Here is a 21,629-nt window from a genome sequence, read left to right as displayed (position 1 = left end):
GTTTTCAGGTATTTTCAAGATATTCTCAACTTACTGCACAGATGCCTTCTATTCATCTTCGTGATGATTGTCTTTAAGCCTGCATTTTTTCACAGAATGGATTTTTTTTATCATGATGATCATAGTAACCTATATATAGAATGTGATAAGATGAGGAAAAACTGCTTATTAAGATATATTCTATACTCCCTTATTTTAAAAATGTTGCAGGGTGGAGGTAGATAACTAAGGCTCTATATTTTAGTCTAAGAAGGCTACAAGCCCAGATCAGTATAGTGTAGTGCAAAGTGGGCCTAAGTATATGTAATTTATTTATTTATTCTTTCCTATTCACCATGTCTGTTGCAGATGACTTATATCTTGGAATTTATTGCTGCTTTTTCCCCTCTTCGTTTTGTTATCTTGCCTGTACGGGGAAGAGGCTGAGAGAAAGCCTATGATCAGTGTCATGTGCTATAAGCATAGTAGTAAGAGTAATGTGAGAAAATAAAAATATATTTTGGGTATCATCAGCTCATAACTTCTCTTCTGAAGTCTTAATTAAAAGATGGCATGTACTGTAAACACTGGAGCAGATAGTCTGCTATGGGAAAAAAAGTCTAAAAATTTGGAAACAGTATATGCACAAGATCCTACCTATTATGAAGTGTGTCATCTTTTATGGTGGTTATGGGTTAGATCAAAAGAGCAGTAAGTTTGTTGCCTACATGTAAGTGTTGGTCTAGACTTTGGTAATTCCATTGCTAATGATTATACCTCTGTAGAAAGGAAAACTGATTCTTGGGACTTGCCTTCAGTTCCTGAAAGCACACAGTTACTGTTTTTGTTGTGAAACATTCTTGATGCCTTTCAGAGGGAAGGGCGAGTAGAAGCAGGAGTTATGACAGCGACTACATGGCTGAAAGAAGAGACTTCTCCGAGCAGCTCAGAAAAGGTGAGGCATGCTTGTGATGGAGAGCGCTATGCCTAGGAGTTTCTCTTGTTCTGATTGCTGCAGTGGCAAATGTAGGGAATGCATTGTTAAGCCAGTAGTGCTTTTGCCTTAGATGGGACTTACTATCGTCTTCCTTTTTTTTTTTTTTTTTAAATCTGCCTTCATGCAGTCTGTATTTAAAATGGCCTTTCTGACCATTTGGTAATACAGCATTCTTTAAAGCTCACAGTACTTGAGTATTTATTAGTCTGGGTGATAATTAGTGACATGCTGTTAAAGCACCCCAGGTCTGTTTCTGAAATATTGCTGAATAGCAGAAAATAGGGATATGGTTTGGGCAAATGGAGAAACAGTGAGCAACTTGTATTTCCTCAAATGCATAATAAAGATTTTAATGCTATTTTCATTATTGTTCTTTCAAACATTTTCATATAATTTCTACTTAGTTTGCTTTTTATTTTTTGTGTTCTGTTACTATTTTGTATACTTTTGGAAAACACAGAGTGAAAATACACATTCTTATACTGTTTCAGAGTTAGGCTTGCTTCATATGTAACGTATCTTTGTGGTATCTAACTTCAGTGTAAATTATTTTTCTTGTTTTAGTATGTACAACAAGCCTGTGAAGATGATAGAGATTCCTCAAGTATTAGGACACAGTTAAAGAAAGAAGAAATTGATTTTTATGATGATTTTAGTGATGATGATATCCTGGAAATTTCTAGGAAAAAAGATGACAAGAAGAAACCTTACATGGCAAATAATTCAGCGTTAGCACAGGGGCAGCTTTCTTTAATGCAGTGTGGCTTCTCTAAATTGTTGCAAAAAGAAGTCGATACTACCAAAGAGAGTGCTAGTATTGATGATGCTCATCGTTCAGGTTCTCAGAGTCAGACTGTAAGAACAAATATGAATAACAAGAGTGGTGATTCTCAGAAGCATCACGGCCAAATCCAAAGAAGGACTGACTCACCAAATGGAACTGATGAACAGGATACACATGGTGTGGGTACAGCCTTGAACTGGCTGGTTTTATCAAATTCTGAGGAAGAAGGAGACAGGGAAAATGAAGATCTGTGCCTTTCAAAGCAAAGTGATGTGGTCATGGAAACAGAAGGTAGTTCTGATGAGAATGATGATGTCATCTTTCCTACCCAAGATACAGCTCGACAAGAACCTGTGCTTACTAAAAATATTGAAATATATAAGCCAGCATCTGAAAATTTTGAAAAGTCAGAAAAAAAAAAAGATGGACTCACATCTGAGGAAAACGTTAAGCAGCCTGGATTTGGTAATAGTGTGTCAGCTTTCAGCAAAATTGTTTCTGTGAAAGACGTTAAGAATACCACAAGAGATTTGAAGGAGGCAAGCGACATTAGTGATGAGTCTGATGATATTGAAATTCCTCATAATTCGGAATCTAGAAAGTTAAGAACTTGTAGTTCTCCAAAATTGAAACAAAGACATGACCTTAAAAAAGAACTTGGTAACTTTTCCAAAACTCTGATGCAAAGAAAGCAGCTCAATAAATGGCAATGCAAAAGTGATTCACAGAATATAGATGAATTTTCATCTTCAGAAGATAACTTACTAGTTGAGAAAATCAGTGCCCAAAAGCGAAGTTTTAAGCGTAAAGGCAAGAGAGTTCATTTTGCGTCTAAAGTGCCCTGTCATACTAAAGATATCTCTGCACAAACACAGCCTGGAGATCTTTCTGTATCTAAAAGTTCCATAAGTAAAACAGAAGGTCACCATCAGGATCAAAGACTGGGATCAGTGGACATATATTTAGGTAGCTAGTGATTTAATTTCTTTTTTTTCCTTTTTTTCTCTTTTGTCTCATAATAAACTGATAACTTTAATTTGTAACTGCTGGCAAGTTTGAAGATCTTTCTTTTCTGTATCTTCTTATTGCACAATATAAATTAGAGTTCCATTAAGTTACTTAGCAGTGTCTCTCTCTTTTGTCTTATCTGTTAGTCTTACGTTTGTCTCTTGAAATCCTAACAGAACTGTCAACGTTCAGGAAAACCTTTAAAAAACTTGCAGTGTACTTTTTCAGTGTAGCTGTGTATTTCAGGGTTTTGGAATGACCAGCAGTTTTGGTATATTTCTCTCCCAATGTATCAGATGGTGTTCAAGAGGTGGCTTATATTCATTCAAATCAGAATGTGGTTGGATCCAGCAAGGCTGAGAATCGTTTGAGTCGGTGGGCAGTACGAGATGTCTTTGAGTTGAAGCAGTTTTCCCAGCTCCCTGCTAACATAGCAGTCTGCAGTGCCAAGGTAAAGAGAAATGTTTGGGAAATGTTGTTTTTACTCTATTTTTATCCTCATTTTTCATCTTAAAAAACTAACAAACTTGTTTTTCTGTTAATGGCCACCATGAATGATCTAAAGCCATTAAAGATGGGAGGAGAAAGGGGCTCAAATGGAAGTCTAACAAATTACTGCATTTACTTTTACCTTGGTCAGTTTTGAAAGAGTAGTTGAGCAGCAGTGCACTCTGAATAGATTTGGTTTGGGTTTGTTGTGGGGTTTCTTTTCGGGGTGCAGGGAGGCAGGAAAAAGCTACATGTAAAGTTTGGGCATTTAATTTAAAGTTCTGTGCTATGTTTTTCTCATTTGAAATTTGAAAATCTTCCATTTGTCTTCAATCACATTAACAGAAATTGAGCTGCCAGAGTGTGTGATGGAGTCTCTGTGGCATCAACAGTCAAACATAAATCATTTCACAGTGTGTGTGTGTGTGTGTGTGTGTGTGTGTGTGTGTGTGTGTGTGTGTGTGTGTGTTTAAACATACAATCACCATAATGCATTAAATTGACCATTATTATAGTCAATGGTGAAAACATGAAACTCAAAACTAGATTTAATTGGGAGTGCTGATTTGCGGCGACAGGTATGTTTTGTGCTTTTTGTTGGCCATGCATCTTGCTTAATCTTTTTTTGGAATATATACAAGTCTCGAATAAACTCAGGTACAGCTTCCAGGTTTTGTTCTTGTGACCTAGTGGTTTTAATATAGTTTAAATATTTTTGCCTTATAATAGACATTAGTGGTCTTCTTGGCTGATTCTTAAAGTACAACATAGAAAAAAATTGAGGAATGTGCAGGTGGTTTTTTACAAATATTTTAGTGAGACCACCGCAGAAAACATCGGTGTAGGACCATGCCATTCTGGGGTGTTGAGCTTCCACAATGGCTGAAAGGGCCTTCCAGTGTTGATGTTGTACTGTAATTAATTGAACCATTAGCAAGAATGCCAACGAATTTTTACACTAGGAAGATGAAATCAGGCCAACACAGTGAAAAGTGAGGCCTTTTCAGTTCCAACACATTTGCATTAGAATATCCCTTCTTAACAGGAAATTAGGTCAAAAATACTCAAGAGGACTGTAGAAAGATACTTATTTAATGACAATGGCTGACAACACTAAACAAAAATAAAGGAAAAATTTTGAAAATGGTACTGCAGAAAAATGTCTGATTCACCATATCTAAAACTAGCTTGTGGGACTTCAGTAAGAGTATAATTTAATTCATATTTCATTTCTTAGAGTCTGTCTGACTGCAAACACTACCCTGAGCCCCATGCTGTTTGTGTCCTTGCTGGAGCAGAGGGGTTGGACTAGATGATCCCTTCCTAGAGGGACTAGAGGTCCTTTCCAACCTCAACCATTCTGTGATATTATTTTTACACTATGCTACATATTATGTTCTTTCAACCGTGTTTTCTATTTACCTGTTTTCTTCACTCAGAAGCGACAGTTTTGTATTCTCTTAGACATCTAGGTAGGAAGGAAAACATCAATATTCGTAGAAAAGGCCACCTGTTGATTTCATTTCCTGTTCTTGCTTTTACATAGAAATATTAACCTAGAAATAATCACTAGATGGCTGCCTGTTTTAAATGATGAAATCTTGAGTTTTACGTCCTCTGCTTAAAGAGCTTACAGAGCCTCTTAGAAAACTTTGAAAAATGATCTGCTTAGAATGTTACTGCTGTTATTTTCCTCTTTTATCTTTGTTACAAAAGACATTATGTAAAAAACACTTTTTACATAAAAAACGTTATAACTCTTATGATTGTCAGCTTTTGTTGGTCATTATTCACTTGCTTTGAGTTTCAGGTACCTTACTCATTATCAGTGCAATTCAGTGTATTATCATGAAGAAATTGCCACTTTCAAAAGAGGTGTAATCATCAGGACTTTCAACGGGTTAAAATTACATCATATGTAATATTAAGAATATAACTGATAGTAAAAAAAATTTCTTAAATATTTCAAGGATCTAGAAAGGTATTATTAAATCTTGCAGTGTTATTCGCAACCTGATAGATCTTGAGAGAAAATCATAGTTTTTGCCAGAAAACTGAATTTTCTCATTGATATTAATTTACAGCTTCACAGTTCCAACAGGTTGTCTTCAAGTGCTGATGTGTATCCATTTCTATCCTCCCTCCCTCTCCCTCCCTTTGCTTTCCTGGTCTAATTCTTAATCATATATAAATTGTGTTGTACCTTTATTTATTAGTATTATGGAATTTCCCAGACAGTGCTCTAATATGTTTTACTTATGCCCTGTTTTCAGTATCTTGTACATGAACTGTATAAATAGAAATGATCAAAAAGATATTTTCCTTTCAGTTCATAAGCAAGTCTCTCTGGACCAGAAGTAAGATAATCTTTTATACTCTTCAGTACATCAGTGTCATCTCCATTTTCCTGTTTGGCTTGGCAGTATTTCTATAATATGGCTCTTGATAAAGTTGTAATGTATCTTTTGTGAAATTGATATGCTCAAAAAGAGATGAGCACTGAATACAATATGTCCAGTTGAAGTGGCTACGTTTTAAATTGGGGAAAATACTGTTTTTTCTACAAATTTTGATTGAAGATTAAGTAGAACATTTGTGGTTTCTGATTACATAGGAATCTAGAGTGAGAAGAGAATTAAACAGCATAATCAATCAACCACAAGTAGCAGTGTTAGATCAATGTAGATTTTGAAGAGAGAGAAGAACGGAATGTATTGTTGCATGATGATCTCCTGCCAAATGAGCCCCTATCTCCTGCTGCTGTGTTTCTGTTAATGCAGTTTGTGTGGAAAGAATGTTAAGCATCTATGGTTAGAGATGTTTAAGAGCCTTAATAATCAATTGAAGGCCAATCATTTTTTTTCTGTGCAGAGATGTGGCAAACAGCTGTTCCTGAAGATATTTTGGAGATACAGATTATATTGCATTACTGACAAATACTACATCTCAATCAACCTCTCCTCCGAAGCCATTCAGTGTAGTTATAAAAATGTGTTGAACGTTTTGGAAAGCAGTCAAGAAATGTCCCAGGGAACAAAGATTTTTGGCTATTTATAACGTTTCATAGCAAATTTCAAGTGTAGAGACAAAAATATGGGCCATTTGTAGCCTTTCATAGTAAGTTGAAATGTGGAGGCAAAAAATATGGTTCCAGCACAGTGCTGTGTATGGGAATCGCACCAGGTGTCAGTGTTGTGAACACCTGAAGATGGAAAATGTGTGCGACTTCCTGCAGGACACAGCTTCTCTAGGAAAACCATCCAGAGCTCACCCCTGCTGCCTCCTTACTCATGTGGTTGTAAAACACGCTATGTCAGGCGCTCCGTGGAAGGTTGTTCTTGAAAGGGGTTTTTTGAACCTTCTTTTGTGAAGGTTTCAGTGAAGAAGATTATATTCAAATATACATCTGGTGTAGTAAATGACTCTCTCCTCCATTTTGTGTTGTTTTCACAATTTAATTATGTTGAGTCATATTTTTTTCTGCATCTTTATTTTAGGTCAAGTACTTGGCACCTGTGTGAAAATACATCGTTACAAGTTGGTAGCTGTTTCATGAAACTAATAGAAGACTATCAGCACTTGTTAGAAAAAAGTTATTTGCTTTGATAGCTGGCTAGTTTGGTGACCGAATGAAGGAGAGTGTTCAAAGTAAAGCTCTGACAGAGGACGAGGAAAACATACAGTAACCCCTCAGACTGGGGTAGGGTGGCCCGCTAAAGCTGCGGTAAAACTTCCAGGGCAGAAAAGAACATAGAGTTCTTTTTTGCATAGAGTCATGAGACACATTTATAAAATTTAAAAAATCTTCCTCTATTATGAATTTTGGGGAAAAGAAAAAGAAAGTATTGACATCTTCTGTAAGGTCTTAGTCACCTCCTAAGTATTTTCAGTCCTTTTTTTTTGTTTTTCTTCTTGGTGGCTAAATTACAAAGCAGATTTTTTTTTCTTTTTTTTTTTTAGTGCAAGAATTTATGACATTTTGATTTTTGATAACTTTCTTTGTCATTTGTAAAGATTTTCTTGGCTTTCCATAATAAATGGAGGCCTCCCAGAGCTAAGATGAAACATTCTCGTCTTATGTTTCTAGTCTGTTCTGAATTAAACGTCAGCATTCGGTAATTAATTCCTAATTAATTTCTATGTTAATTGGCACAAACAACCTATGAGAAATATTTTACCTAAGTCTGGAAGAGGCTTTCTTTAGCTTCTGCAAAGCTGAATTTGAGAAGTATTTTTTCAACAGGGATCTTGTTGGAACTTAAAGGGAACTTTAGAGAAGACTTGACAATTTCACAGAAAAAAATCAAAAATGGGAGCAGGACATCCCAAAGCTGGTAACATCCTACAGTGGAGTTCATTTACTCTTCTTAATACCTGAAAATGTATTAGCCACAAAAACTGTACCTGTTGAAAATGTGGATTTTTTTTAAGCCAACTACATGTTTTTAACTTAAGTTTTCTTAAAGTTTTACTGAAAAGAAATGTACAAAGACAGCCATTCAATGGAGGATTAGTCACTATGGCAACAGAAATGTGGTGACTGAAAAGGAGGAGGATGTGTTCTCCCCTCCGCTTCCTGCCAGCTGTCATATTCAACCTCTGCAGCCTGAGTTCTGGCCAAAATATAGACTGTGACCAGCTCTAGGAAACTATATCTGTATTTTTATAATTTGGTACAAGAATCAAACAATAAAAGAAAACTTAATCCTGTGAATTGCATGACAGACACTTGGCACCCTTGCCAGTGTTTGGCAGAGAAATAACTGGACGCTTTGTAGTAAAACCTGGATTAATGGTAAACCCTTCTTTATGTTATTGCAATGTGGTGTAAACGAGAGAAGTAAGCATGCTGTCAGCCAAGAAAAAAATGTGCCTTTTTATCTCCAGTGCAGGTTAAGTGCCATTGATAATATTGTAAATACAAAGGTTGTGTTTTTAGAACTTCTCTGTACTGTATTTGTATTAAATAGACATTTTGTAGATTATTTAAACAAAGACTTTCGATCAGTTATATTAACTCTGATTGCAGTGTGTTTGCACAGCTTTTGGGTTTAGCCAGCTTAGATAGTTGTTTACAGTGACTAGACTTTTGGGAGATAACATTCCATTCTCCTTGTTCTTTTGGGATGGAGAAGCTATTCAGCTTTAATATAATTGTTCCCAAATGATCAGACTGTAATGCTGCTTTATTGAGTTTACTGTTTCAGCTTACAGAAGAATTAACCATTTCAGGATGTCTTTCACTACTTTTTTCTTTCCTTCTTTTTTTCTCTTCTAATGCGGTGAGTTGTTTATATGTGGTATTTTGTGAAGCATATAGTTATATTTTCTTTATGGTGTAACTGCCTGGATTTTAGTTTAGTTCTGTTTGATGGAGAAGTCAGAGGACTGTAGAAGATAGGTGCCAGTCTACAGACTTATGACAGAAAAAAAGCAATTGGCTGGATCTTGAACTCAGACAGACTGATTATCTCATTTTGAACAGTATGATAACTATATTGATTTATATCCAGGTTTTTGGCGCAGAAAAAATGCTATATTTTATGAATCCATTTTGTTGAAAAGTCAAATTACAGCATGAAAAAGCTTCTGAGAAATGCTTGTTCTGTTGCCAAATTAGAGAAGAGAGAGTGCGCCCCAGCAGGTAGTGCAGAACAGGAGAAATCCATCCTCAGTTGACCTAAGTCTGCTCTCTACTACTATAGCAGTTTGTCCTTGGTCTCCGTTGAACAAGTGAAACTGTGAGAGATGTGAAACAGAAGTAATTATGACTTAGGACAGGTGTAACTGTGTTTTTGTAGCTTGAAAAATATTTTAGCTGTTGTTCTGCTATGGTATTACCAGATATTAGATTATTGTCACAGTATCAATAGTCGACATCCTGAATAGTTTTGTCTAGTTCAACAACTGCAAATATAAAATGCACTTTTCCCAGAGCAGTTGAAATTTAAAGATAGCTTCATTTTCCAGTGCAGCTAAGGTGGTGAATATGATCTTCACAATTACATCTAATTCTTATTCTGCTGTCCTGTTTTATTTGAGCAATAGGCTGGCTAAATCTGAGGGAGACAGCATTTCTCAAAGATGGTTCAAATTCTAAGGAAAAAAATAATGGACATTTTAGAAATCATTATAAAATATGATGGTGTTCAAGCTTACTTGAAGCTGTGAGATGTGTAAGTCACCTTTTTGAAGTGCATCATTTGTTCAATACCGCATCCTCTGTAGACAGAAAGGTATTTCTGGCTTAGTTAAGAACCAACTGAAAATGGATATTTTCTGATTTATAGCTCTATAGCTCTGATAGCTCTAGATAAAGCTTGAATGTATGGATTGAATGTATGGATTTTATTTTTAAAGCAAGATCAACCAGTATTTAGCAATCTCTGCTAATTAAAAAAAAAAAAAAGGTGCTACCACAGTGATACTTTGGGTAGTCCAGGCAGCGAGAGAGGGAGAAACTCTGTACAGTTAAGGCTGAGGGATAATTAGACAAACAGGCTTAAACTTGAGATTCAGGCTTTTCAAGAAAATTCAGTGTCCTGTATACCTAAAGAGCTGAGAAACTGCCACAGAGTTGAGACAGCTTAGAAAACCAAGTATCATCCTTGGGTATCATCTCAAGTATTGTCTTCATTTAGTCACCCACACTCATGAGTTCGTTTGTGCTCCATTTTTTTTTTCTAAATATTTGAGGAGTAGCAATTTCATAATGTCTGCTGCAAATGTAGTCCCTCTTCAGTATAGTTAGGTTTTTTTTTTTGATGAAGACATATTTCATATTTGCTTCAAGAGCCTTAGCTCTACATCATAAAAAATTCAGAAGACTGATCACAAGATGTGCTAGGTAATATATAAAAGATATTTTCACACGTACAATCCCGTATGTGTGATAGTATGATATTAGTATGATATTTGGCAGGAATCCTTTTGGTTTCCTGTACTGTGATTTTAGTTGTTATTCAGAATAATTTGGCCACAGTATTGTATTTGAAAATGTTACATATAATTGTATTTGAAAGCAAGAGAAAATTGTACACTTGTTGATACAGTACTGGGTGGAATTTTAATTCTAATTCCAGAGGAAAGGATTCTTGTCATTTGTGTGATTTTTTTTTTTTGATTATTTTTCCCCCTCTCTGTTAAATTCTTATTCTGATTAGTATTTTCTTCAGTAGCTATGTCGCTGAGCCATAAAGCAAAGCCAGACTTGTTATTTGGCCAAAGATTTAGATAGACAACACAATAAAACGAACAAACAAAAGTACTTTTTAACTTTTATTATTTTCTTTTTTTATTGGCAATTTTTCTTGCCAATCCTGAGATATGTTTATTTACCAATAATTCATCTATTTCCAGTGGAGCAATAATGATTTGAAAAACAGTATAGCAGTGTCTATTATTATTAAACTGATGCTCTTTCAAAAACTTCAGCAACACAGTTACTAACTTCAGTATATTAATTTACTGTAGTATAAGCTAGGTAAAGATAAAAAGTGCACTGCCAAAGGCACAGCTTACTACTTATGATTACTTTTGGTCACAAAATTTATTACTAAAGAGCCTTCCATTAAATTAAAAGATTGTTGAATATGCTGCTATCAGTAATGCAGAAACACTAGTCAGGTTATTCTAAACACTGATTTTTGTGTTATTGGGGTTTTTTTTTCCATCTGTGAGACCTTGTTTTGTTTCTCCTGTATTTGTGGTGCTGTAGAGGCACCTCACGGGGTCTCTTAATCAAGGAATGAGAAGAGCAAGCACTGAGCCATATGGAGGATCAGACATTTTCTGTTACTTTAATTCCTATTTTGAAAGAATGCATATGATGTACAGGATAGTTCAAAGGAATAAGGCCATTGTTATAATGTAAATACGGGTTTTGATGTAGGAGAAGTTATCAAGTGTTGAGGTAGAGCGGATAGTAGACAAAGCTCGCGACAGAGAAAGAGAAAATAGAAAGCTGCTGCAAGGAAGCTGCTGTCAGGTGGATCCTGAATCAGTAAGTTATAAGACAACCACTGAAAGAGAAATAATGCATGAGAGGGAAGTCATTAGAGTAGCCTTAGAGTAATAAGTCAAATGGTGAAAGAAAGCATAGTAATAAAATGCTGGAATGTAGACAGAGCTTTTCACCTAAGCAGTAGCCCTAGAAGAAAGATATGGAGCCTCATCCAGGTGTCAGAGTAATGGACTTCAAATTGGTCTTTGAAGAACACCTTAAGAAAAACTGAAATAAGTATTTTTGGTTGGCTGACAAGGGTTTGTTATTGAATCCAGTATATCTATATAGGTATGGATGTGTATAGATATAGGTGTATATAATCTCTTTATATATCATCCGTGTGTGTGTGTGTGTGTGTGTGTGTGTGTGAGGGAGGGAGAATTGCTTCAAATCTTCAAATATTCAGAAATACTCGCAAATTCAGCTGAGCCAGTTGTGCTCCAACCTAACTGGGCACCATTTAACCGATGATTAATAGTCCAAACAACTGCAATGAGCTGTTTAATTCTCAGTGGCCTTGAGCTTTTACTAGTACTTGCACTTACAGCTCTTGGGGTAGCTGTTTATAGCAACTTTTTCTATGTTTTGGAATAAGCTTTCAGCAGCTTATTTGGGCAGAAGAGGAAGAGCTAGGTGTCTGTATATATGTGGTGGTATTTTTCTGTTGTTCTGGGTTTGCCAGTGTTGGTCAATGTACTTTGAAGTTTTGTGCTTGCAGGACCTAATGGTCTGTTTGTAGATTTATTTATAATTAGTATTTTTACAGTAATCCTGATTGTCTACAAAGAAAAGCAATTTTGTGGCTTTCAGTGTGTTTACAAGATTTGGCTTTTTCCCAAGGAGAGAGATTTTTAATCTTCTGTGTTTGAACAGATGTATAAACCAAAGTATTGCTGCTTTATGTACTTTGGTTTTGTTTATTAAGAGGTAGATGGATGCACATGTATGGGAGTTTTAAATACTTGTAGGACAGACATTGACATGGTTAGGCTTGAATTCTACACAAAATGTGTTTTCATGGCATAAATTATACAGCATTCATGTTACTCCATTACTCACACTGAGCTCTGAAAGCTGTAAATACTATTTATTCAAAAATCTTAATTAAAAATAGCTTATTTTAAAACCAATATTTTTTCTTTTAAAATACATTTTCCAAGTTTTGTATTAGGCATGCATATCCAGAGAACAATACTTGTAAATGCTTTAAATGTATACAGAATGAGCAAGATAACTATAGAATATTTATATATGCCACAGATAACATCTGCTAATTCCTAAGCTTGTTATGATCATCATATCATTCCAGTTGAGAGATAAAGAGCTTTTTCATCTGAAATGAGACCTTGATTTTAGGTTGTCTATTTTTTAATAGTGCAGTGAAATTTTAATGTTTAGAGTTATGCATTTATCTTACAGAAGTGAAAATGTATGCCTGTAGGTCCCATAGCATTAGCATTTCTGTCGGTATGATAGGTTTAAGTTAGTTGCCAAAGTAGTGGATTGAGAACAGATGCGAGATCCTAAAGCTCAAGAACATTGAGAACAGCTCATGGAAATTAGGAGGTGGACATGGATCAAATAGAAACACATTGGGAGAAATGCCGTAGATCAAAAACCAAAGTTTGAATGTCGGATGACAAAGTGTGAACACAGTTTATGTTTTCATCTCTTTATTATTGCTAATAAGAGGACAGAGAGCGTTACTAAGTAGTAATTCTTTTCTTTCATCTCATTTAGAAAGATAAAAAGCAAATAGTCAGTGTTTCTTCTTTATGTCTGTTTTTCTCATGCTCATTCTTTGATTTTTGTGTTCCTGTTGTCTTTCCTCTTAGGAGACAAAGTCTATGAGAATTTAAGAGAATATATGAATTAAAAATTTTAAGTGTAGGAAGGATCATATTTTTTGTCCAGGAAGCTTGCTATTAATGAAATGTTAAATTGGTAACAGTCGTTTTCATCAGATTTAAACATCAATTTCCTCTAGCCACTGTAATTATATTGGTAATTGTAATAATTATAATTATATTTTTTGTATGTCTTGTTTAAGAAACATCACATTTAAATTCTAGCTTGTTTTAATAATATCAGTATTACAAAGAGTTGACCTTTGTTGTTGCTCTTTAACAGGTAAACATTGTAATATTTCTTTCAAAAACATCTTTGTAACCCTGATTAAATATGCATTTTTGTGGGTGGTATTAGCGACTCATATATTAGCATCTTAGCAAAAATGTTCTGTTCTAAGTGTATTTTTTTAATAATACTGTGATCACTTGTAATTATTAATTTCAAGTATTTTGTGAATCCAGGAAGATACTATATATTTTTTTAAGTCTGTAGCTTGTTGGCAGAGATTTTTTTCTACATTACTACAATACTTGGAGCGTCTAACTGATATTTAAGTCCTGTTGCACAGTACAAAGTATTTGTATACTCACCTATTAATGTGTTACAGAACTTTGAGATCTTTCATTTATCTTCACAACTAAAATATATTTTGGAAGTAAAAATATCCCATGTTGCACAAGAGGTGCTGACACTCGCCTTCATTGTTTCAAGCAGTTTGTGCCCAAACAGGGTTTGTGTCCAAACAGGGAATTTATGCTGGAGCTCTGAATCTGTGTCTTAGTACCCAAACCACTCGGCCCTAGCTGAGATTGGCAGAAGCAGTCAATATAAAACTCATCATTATGTCAAAAAAAATGTTTTTTATTATCTATTTTTACTAGGAAAATGAAGAGAGCTCAGAAGATGACATTGCTGGAGAAGATGTGTTGGTGAACAGCAATCAACATCAGTTGGTTGTTACACATCCTGTAACCCAGAAAAACAAAAAAGTACACAAAATAGGCTCAACCACCTTCTTGTTTGGGAGAACACCCAAAGAAGTCCGCAGGTAAGACTGTCATGGTGCAAGAGAAGTAAAAGTTTAAAATTAAAAAGAACTTTCCTTTGAGCAGTTGCTTTTTTCTTCTTTTTTTTTCTGTATTTATGCTTCCGCCATACTTAGAGAATACTGATAACTATGGCAAGAACTAATGAGAAACTTCAGCTTACCCTGTACGAAGAATATTATAATTGATTAACAAAATGAACTGAACCCACACATCCCTCTATCATTGATTCAATGTGTCATGCATTACATAGCTATGCAGATGTTATCACCATAGGATTCATGGCATGTGCATCATGCAGTACTACAGACTGATGTCTAAACTGCATAGAAACAAGAAATTTTATAGTGTGAACTTTTGACTGGCTACTGACTTTGCCAAGATCTCACCACTGACATTGAAAGACTGTTAAAAAATAAATAATAATAAAACTTTCTTATTTAGCAGGTAGCTCAGTATTTATTTTTAATATTTCTTTTAATGTGTCATTTTTCTGATTGTGTTTTTAGAAGGATTATCATCTTTCAGACTTCTCACGTTTTCTCTTTTCCTAAGCTATTACTGTTATTACTATCTAAAACCTAAATTGATACATTCATTGGTACATAGATAGAAATGCAGTAGCAGAACTGGATGTGGAAACAGAAAGGAGAAAGTTGCTGCTAATTGGGCAATTCTGTAGAAGTAGAATTTGGGGGGGGTATGTGTATATATATACTTTTTTTTTTTTTCTTTTATTTGGTCTTGGGATTATGGAATTACTCGATATGAGATCTGATGTCTTAAGTAATATCTGTAATTTTTCATATTCTGTCATGTTAGCTATCTGCCTTTAACTACCCAAACTGTTATGGAAGTGCTAGAGTTATTTACTCTTACAAACATTGTAAATTTTGAACATTTAAAGGGAAGGTAGAGGAGAATCCTTCATGCTAAGGTTTTTCAGAAATATAACCACAGCTATTGGTGATTTATTGAGATAATTTTCAAAGGCAGTAAAGTGACGGAGAATGTTATTACAGGAATTTAAAGCCATGTCTAACAAAAGGTTTAACTTCAAATTAAGTGCTCTTAAGTGTTCAGCAAATCAGTTTGCTTCCAGATACAACTCAGACTGTGTAGTGCATGTTGGTTCCCTACACAGTGAACGTGAGTCTTGGGTGCCTCAGGCTAGGCTGGTGCAGTTAGAGATCCATGAGACGCTGTCTGCAATTGCCACATTCTGTGAGATACTTGGAGCTTCATACCCTGTCTCTGGGAGGGGGACATAAACTCACCTCCCTCCTTCCACCTTCCCCCAGAAGATGAGTTATCCTCAGGGTTGTCTCCTCCTTGATTTGTAGTTTGGCCTTTTGGCAGAAAGCAAACATTCCATAGATAACTCCATAGGCAGAGGGGACAGTCCCTGCTTGCTGAGATTGTGTTTATCCAGCTCTGGTTTTAAAAGTTCTTAAAAGGAGTTTAACTCCTTTTGTTTTTCCCCCTAAAACACTCTGCTATCCATCTATATGCCTCTTTTCAGTAGCTAAATACATTGTGAAATCGGAGGCCTTTGGCAAGTAATTTTTCCTTGCACTGAGTGTCAGTGAATCCTCAGCTCTTAAACTAAGGAAATCACACTAGAATTTGGAGTTTGTAAGTTACTTCAGCTTTTCTAAAACCAAATCTTGCTCTTTCTTCTTTTTGGTAATAAATCCTGCTTCTAAAGGAAATTACTCTTAGTGATTGCTTTTTTGGCATATGTGAGGTTAATGAATTGAGTTGTTTGCAAGTCTTTTTTGTTCTTTATTTTTAAAAAAGTATTTTTCTTTCCTGATAATATAGGACACAATTTGAGGAAATGGTATCCCACTTCAGGATGGGATCAGTAGAAGAACTCGCAGAGCATATTGCAGAAGCTACATCAGAAGCACGGCAGAAAATGTTGAAAGAATTTTACATTTCCAAATATCCGGAGACAGAGGCTTTCTTTGCTACTGAAATATCAGCACGTACCTCAGATGAGGAAGAGGTAGGGACAAGACATTGCAGGAAAAAAAAAAATGTTGTTACTTCTAGAGGATCTACGTCCAGGCCTTCCTCATCCAGGCATTATCTTCTGAGTGAAACTACAGAAATATGCAGCCAGCAAAGGCATAAAGAAGAAGCAGAGCAACTTCACAATGACTCCTGCATAGAAGATATGTGTGTTAATACAAAATGTAAACAATCACCCACTGTTGCTGCTCAACATATCAGGAGGGGAAACAGTCAGGCATTCAAGGATTTTATGGCATCTGGCTCATTAAGCAGTAAATCAGAAATAATTGAGGTGCTGTCTGTAAATAGCTGTAAAGGACAGCAGGACTCAGAAGGAACACAGCCGCCAAGAAAAAGATGCCTGTCTCAGTCAGAAAATGGGGAGAGAAAAGCTCAGCCGTGTAAGAAAAACTCTTTTGTGGAATTACTTGGAGATACCTCTATTCTCAATGACTTCTTCAGAAATGATGGACATGGGTCTACAGAATTACGGAAGAGACTTCCTTCAGGGCAAGCAGAAAAATCAAAAGAGAGACCAAAAGATTTCTGGGACATGTTGAATGAGCAGAATGAGGAAAGCCTCAGAAATCTGAGAGACACGGCAGCCATAGAGAAGCTATGTGAAAGAAGACCTCTTCTCTCGGTGACAGAAAAGAAAAAAGGGTGTGAAAACTCTCTTTGGAAAAAGAATGAAAACTTTATTTGGAAAAAATACTCTCCAGATGATTAATATGAATCTTCTACTGCTACATCTTGCAATGTAGTGAAATGAAAGCTTTCTGCAGGATTTGCACTAAGATTGTTTTAGGTGAACAAATATTAAATAACCATAACTTAAGCAGAACACAGTGAAGCATACAATACTTCCATGAATTTAAAACAAAGTGATAGTTTTATATTTATGATACCACTAATTTACTTTTTACATTGTCTGTATAATGTAGTTTTGTAAACTATGACGTGCTAATTTTAAATTAAACTCTTTTTAAAAAACTTCTGATTGCAGTCTGCTGTGTTTTAAATACTGATCTTATTCCTGCAGTTATTAGCAATACTACATGATTTTCCCCTTTACTTATATCTGGCCACCCTCAGTCATCCTGACTGAATTTAACGTAGAAACAAAATTTGGGGGTAGTATTCCTCATATTCTCTGAGCTGCTGGGCATGTGGGTTCAGAGTCTTCCTGAAGCAAGGTGACGTCTTGCAGTCTAGTAGCCCGTGGTGCATATTTTTTATGCACTTTGCTCCGTGTCTCATCCTCTTAGTTATTTCCAGTGTCCCATGGTGATGAGTTCCCCAGCTTACCTAGTGTGAAGAACCATCATGTTATGTTTGTTCACTGTATTTTTAATGCAAGATGCATAGTACATTAAATGATACCAGATTTGAGGTTTTATCTCCACTTTTCATCTCATGGTGCTACCTGATTTATAGGCTAATTTCATGCCTCTGCCAGATAGTTTCCCCTCTATTCAGCCCTGGTGAGGCCACATCTGGAGACTGTGTCCAGTTCTGGGCTCCCCAGTACAGGAGGGATGTGGAGCTGCTGGAGAGAGTCCAGCGCAGGGCTACGAGGATGATCAGGGGCCTGGAACATCTGCCCTATGAGCAAAGGCTGAGAGAGCTGGGTCTGTTCAGCCTGGAGAAGAGAAGGCTGAGGGGGCACCTGATCAGTGTGTATAAATACCTCAAGGGAGGCAGTGAGGAGGAGGGGGCGGCCTCTTTGCAGTGGTGGACAGCAACAGGACTAGAGGAAACGGCCACAAGCTGAGGTACCAAAAGTTCCACAGGAACTTGAGAAAACATTTCTTGACAGTGAGGGTGACAGAGCCCTGGCACAGGCTGCCCAGAGAGGTTGTGGAGTCTCCTTCTTTGGAGATCTTTAAAACCCGCTTGGATGCAGCCCTGTGCCCTGTGCTCTAGGTGACCCTGTATGAGCAGGGGTGTTGGACTAGATGAGCTCTGAGGTCCCTTCCAACCTTAAGGATTCTATGATTCTGTGATTCTATGACCAATACTTGAGTGCTCTTCATTCTTTTATGCAAGAAAATGGAAGGAATACTATTTTAAAAGGAAATTTATTATTTTCTAGTGAATTTCAATGAGAATCTGATGTCTCTTCAGTGTTTGTGGCATGCCCTTGTGTCTTATTTCTGCACTGGGTTGTTTGGTCTGAAAAGAAATTGGTGGGACAATTACATAAAACAAATATGCATTATCTTTGAAAACTACTTTTTGCAAGATTTAGTAAGTGTGTTTCATTTTTGTGAGCTGCATATTCTTAAAAGCATTTTTTTAAAGTATTTTTAATATGGTATTGTATTGCATATGCACTTAGAAAATATGATGCAACTGGGCACATGATTGCTCTTGTTTTTGTTTTCTCTTTTCATTTCATTATTTACACATTAATATTTTAGTAGGAGCAGTTTCATGGGCATCATGCAGGCAGTTGAAGCAATTCTCCTGTTGACACTAAGAATCACTATTAGGTGTGTTAGGGCTTGTATTCAGCTTGTGCAAATCATCAGAAACTTTGTCAGTCACTTTAAACTTGCATAAAAATAATTCTTGCTGTGCTACATCAAATCACTCCAGAAAGTATGATACTTTTCTTACATTCTTAAACCAGTTGAAAAGTATATAGCTTTTATCCTGAGAGATCTTTAGAAGAAAGCTCTTCTGTCTAGGATGTAGAATTTTAATTCAGCTGATTTTTTTTTTCTAATGTGTGAATACTTTGATCATGTTGACTGCATGTTTAAAAGGGATTTTTCCACCTGGTGGAAGTGATTTGCTTTTGTAACTTTAACTTTCTGTAGCAAAACGTATCGCACTTAAGTCGCAAGTTACAAATATGAGATTAAGCTTGCTCTTTTAAGTTCTGTCATGGTGTACTGGGACTAACATCATGCTTAGTGTACATAGGTCATTAATTTCTTGGGTGGACAGGCATCTGCACAGGAGAGGTGGGCTGGCTTGAAACTAGGTGTTGGGCTGAACCTTCACCATTAAGTGTTCGATTGCTACAGCCTTTTGGGAGGGAGTTTTAGGTGGTTTCTGAAATTCCTTCAGGCTGCTCCTGCTGTGTCTGCGCTCATTTGTACTGTTGACGTGCTGATTAACATCCTTGACAGAGTTCCAAAGACTCTCCTAGGTGGTTCCTGCTGCTGAAAGAATTAAACTGAAAATAGGTAAGACATTTGTAAATAGTCCATAGAAAGTTACCAAAGAAGTGGCGATCAGGTAGGATGAACTCTTGTGTGCAATTAATGTATATATGCGATGTTTTGTATGTAGTTAAGATGATAAGAATTAGCATGTTAATTATAATCACATAGGACCATAGGTCCCTGGGTTTTAAGATTAGAGCAGAGCAGTGTTTGAAGGGACATGCTCAGCGATCCACCTGGAGATGCCTTGGCAAGACTCCTGTTGCCAAGGGACAGGGACCATCCTGCCTCCATCCCAAACCATCCGTTTGGGGGCATTGATCCCTGATGCTTTTGTCAAGATTCAAGCTAATTAGTTCTTAATGAGAGGACTGTTCTGAGTATGCAACACGTTGTAGTTGATCATCTTTCATTTACAGTTTTGTCTACTGGGTGTAGTTATATCTGAGAAAGCTTGTTCAAAATACAGGAAATATCTTTATGCAATGACTGCTTAAATGGAAACTTGTGGTTCTAACAGGAATTAGACAAAACTTAGGAAGGATTGGTCCCACATGGACTGTTTGGCACCGGGGCTTTTATAACCTCTCAAAAACTTGTTTAAAGACTACCTGAGAGCAATCTCTCATTCTTTAAGATTTTTGCTTGCCCTTTTTTTGTGCTTTTTTTTTTTTTTCCCAACATCTGCTCCATCAGTAGGACAGACAGGTCTCAAGATTAATGGATACTTAGTCTGCTCCAGAGCAACTGTTGACAGGCTGAGTTAACTTCAGAGATTATTAGTAAAACCCATACCTGTATTTTCCTATGACTGCTGCATATAGAAAATGTACATCCACATTCTTGATGTTGCTACCCTACCTCTATTTACTGAAAGAGCTTCAGCTCTGCATTTACTTCCTGATCACATCCCAGATGAGTCAGGCAGTTAATTGCTGTAGGTCATCATGAGCTGAGAGAAGGTGATGTTCTACAGCCTGAAGTTAAGTGTATCTAACTTCCATAAGCACTTTGCGATATTCTTCCAAGGTTGCAGCAAACACTGAGCTGTGTTAGGAGTCGCAGTCTGCAGAGGAATGAATGCATGGAGAAAAAGATGTGGGAAGGCAGTGTGACTAACCCACTGCTTTGCCTTTGTGAAATAACATGTTTAAATATAAAACCTAGATATAAGCATTCTTTCCTTCTCCCTAAGCTAATGGTACCAAGTTGCTACCTTGCAGACCTCTAGATGCATCAAGTACTCTGTTGTGGCTCTTGGACACTGTCTGGGCACTCAAGGTCCATGGATGATGCTGTGCAGTGCTCTTCCTTTCAAATCTCCACTCTCCTGGTCCTTGGAAAGCTAATGGATTCTAGTACATACTTGAGAATTGTGCATCTCTGAGTAAATGGCACAAGTGGCTAACATGTCTTTCCATCCCTGCTCAATGGCAGATAAAATAAAAGGGTCAGTGGAGTGGGGCAGGGCAGGTAACCTCGTCCTGCAGACTTGGGGGAGAGAGTTAGGCTCATAAATCAGATGCTCTGAACCAGCAGGTCTCCCGTTACCACTGAATACACACAGCATCTGTGTTTGTGATGACTAGATGTCACCATTTAACGTGAGCCCCTGAGCCTGTTTTCAAGGAGTTCTGGGAATATTCTGGCTGGCATTCTGTCCTCACGAGTGGCAGTATCTTGTGGCATGCGGTGGGCCCTTCGAGCAGTGTTTGCACCTCAGCTCTACCATGAGGGCCAATGGAGAGGCTTACAGCGGGGTTCAGCTGCTCCTAAAGTACAACCTGGTCATTTTCTGTGCTAAGATGGTTGGGAACATGGCCTAAGGATTCTTCTATTCAGTGTTTCGGATGCAAGCATAGATAGATCTATATATTTCTGAATATGTAAGAAATGCTTTTTAGGAGAGAAGGAAAAAAAAAAGTGTTTAATTTCATTTTTGTTCAACACTTGGTTCCAATAGTATTTCAGAGAGCAGAGATTTATTTTGTCATTTTTTGAGAATATATAATATAATATATGGAGCAGGAATTCTTTACATGCCTACAACTTATCATTTTACTCTTGAAATACTGGCTGATAAAAACTCCAAGTGAAAACTGTTCCTTCACAGATTGGAGAAACAGTTACAAGATAAGCAAAGTCATGTCTCATTTGCTGAATAGTCTGTCACATTAAACAGTGTTGCAGGATCATGTGAGGGAATACCTTATCATAACACATAACCAAAGAGGCCAGGGTTTCATATTCTACAGGAACCTTAACCCTAATCTTT

At 36.6% G+C, this 21,629-nt stretch overlaps 1 protein-coding gene across 1 annotated transcript in view; it reads left to right on the top strand.

Moving 5' to 3' along the window:
- Nucleotides 1-17,076, top strand: part of ERCC6L2 (ERCC excision repair 6 like 2) — a 46,891-nt gene extending 29,815 nt beyond the window's left edge. The window contains exons 15-19 of the mRNA XM_026038244.1: nucleotides 854-934; nucleotides 1,541-2,726; nucleotides 3,065-3,219; nucleotides 13,995-14,161; nucleotides 15,984-17,076. Of these exons, the coding sequence (XP_025894029.1) occupies nucleotides 854-934; nucleotides 1,541-2,726; nucleotides 3,065-3,219; nucleotides 13,995-14,161; nucleotides 15,984-16,908 (2,514 nt within the window). The 3' untranslated portion in view covers nucleotides 16,909-17,076. The remainder of the gene's footprint in view (nucleotides 1-853; nucleotides 935-1,540; nucleotides 2,727-3,064; nucleotides 3,220-13,994; nucleotides 14,162-15,983) is intronic.
- Nucleotides 17,077-21,629: the final 4,553 nt, after the last annotated feature.

The sequence above is a fragment of the Nothoprocta perdicaria genome, unplaced genomic scaffold (assembly GCF_003342845.1).
Source record: "Nothoprocta perdicaria isolate Ctin4 unplaced genomic scaffold, notPer1 scaffold_205, whole genome shotgun sequence".
NCBI classification, from domain to species: domain Eukaryota; kingdom Metazoa; phylum Chordata; class Aves; order Tinamiformes; family Tinamidae; genus Nothoprocta; species Nothoprocta perdicaria.
Note: the sequence above shows the minus strand (reverse complement) of the source record. Positions and strands in the feature narration are given on the sequence as shown.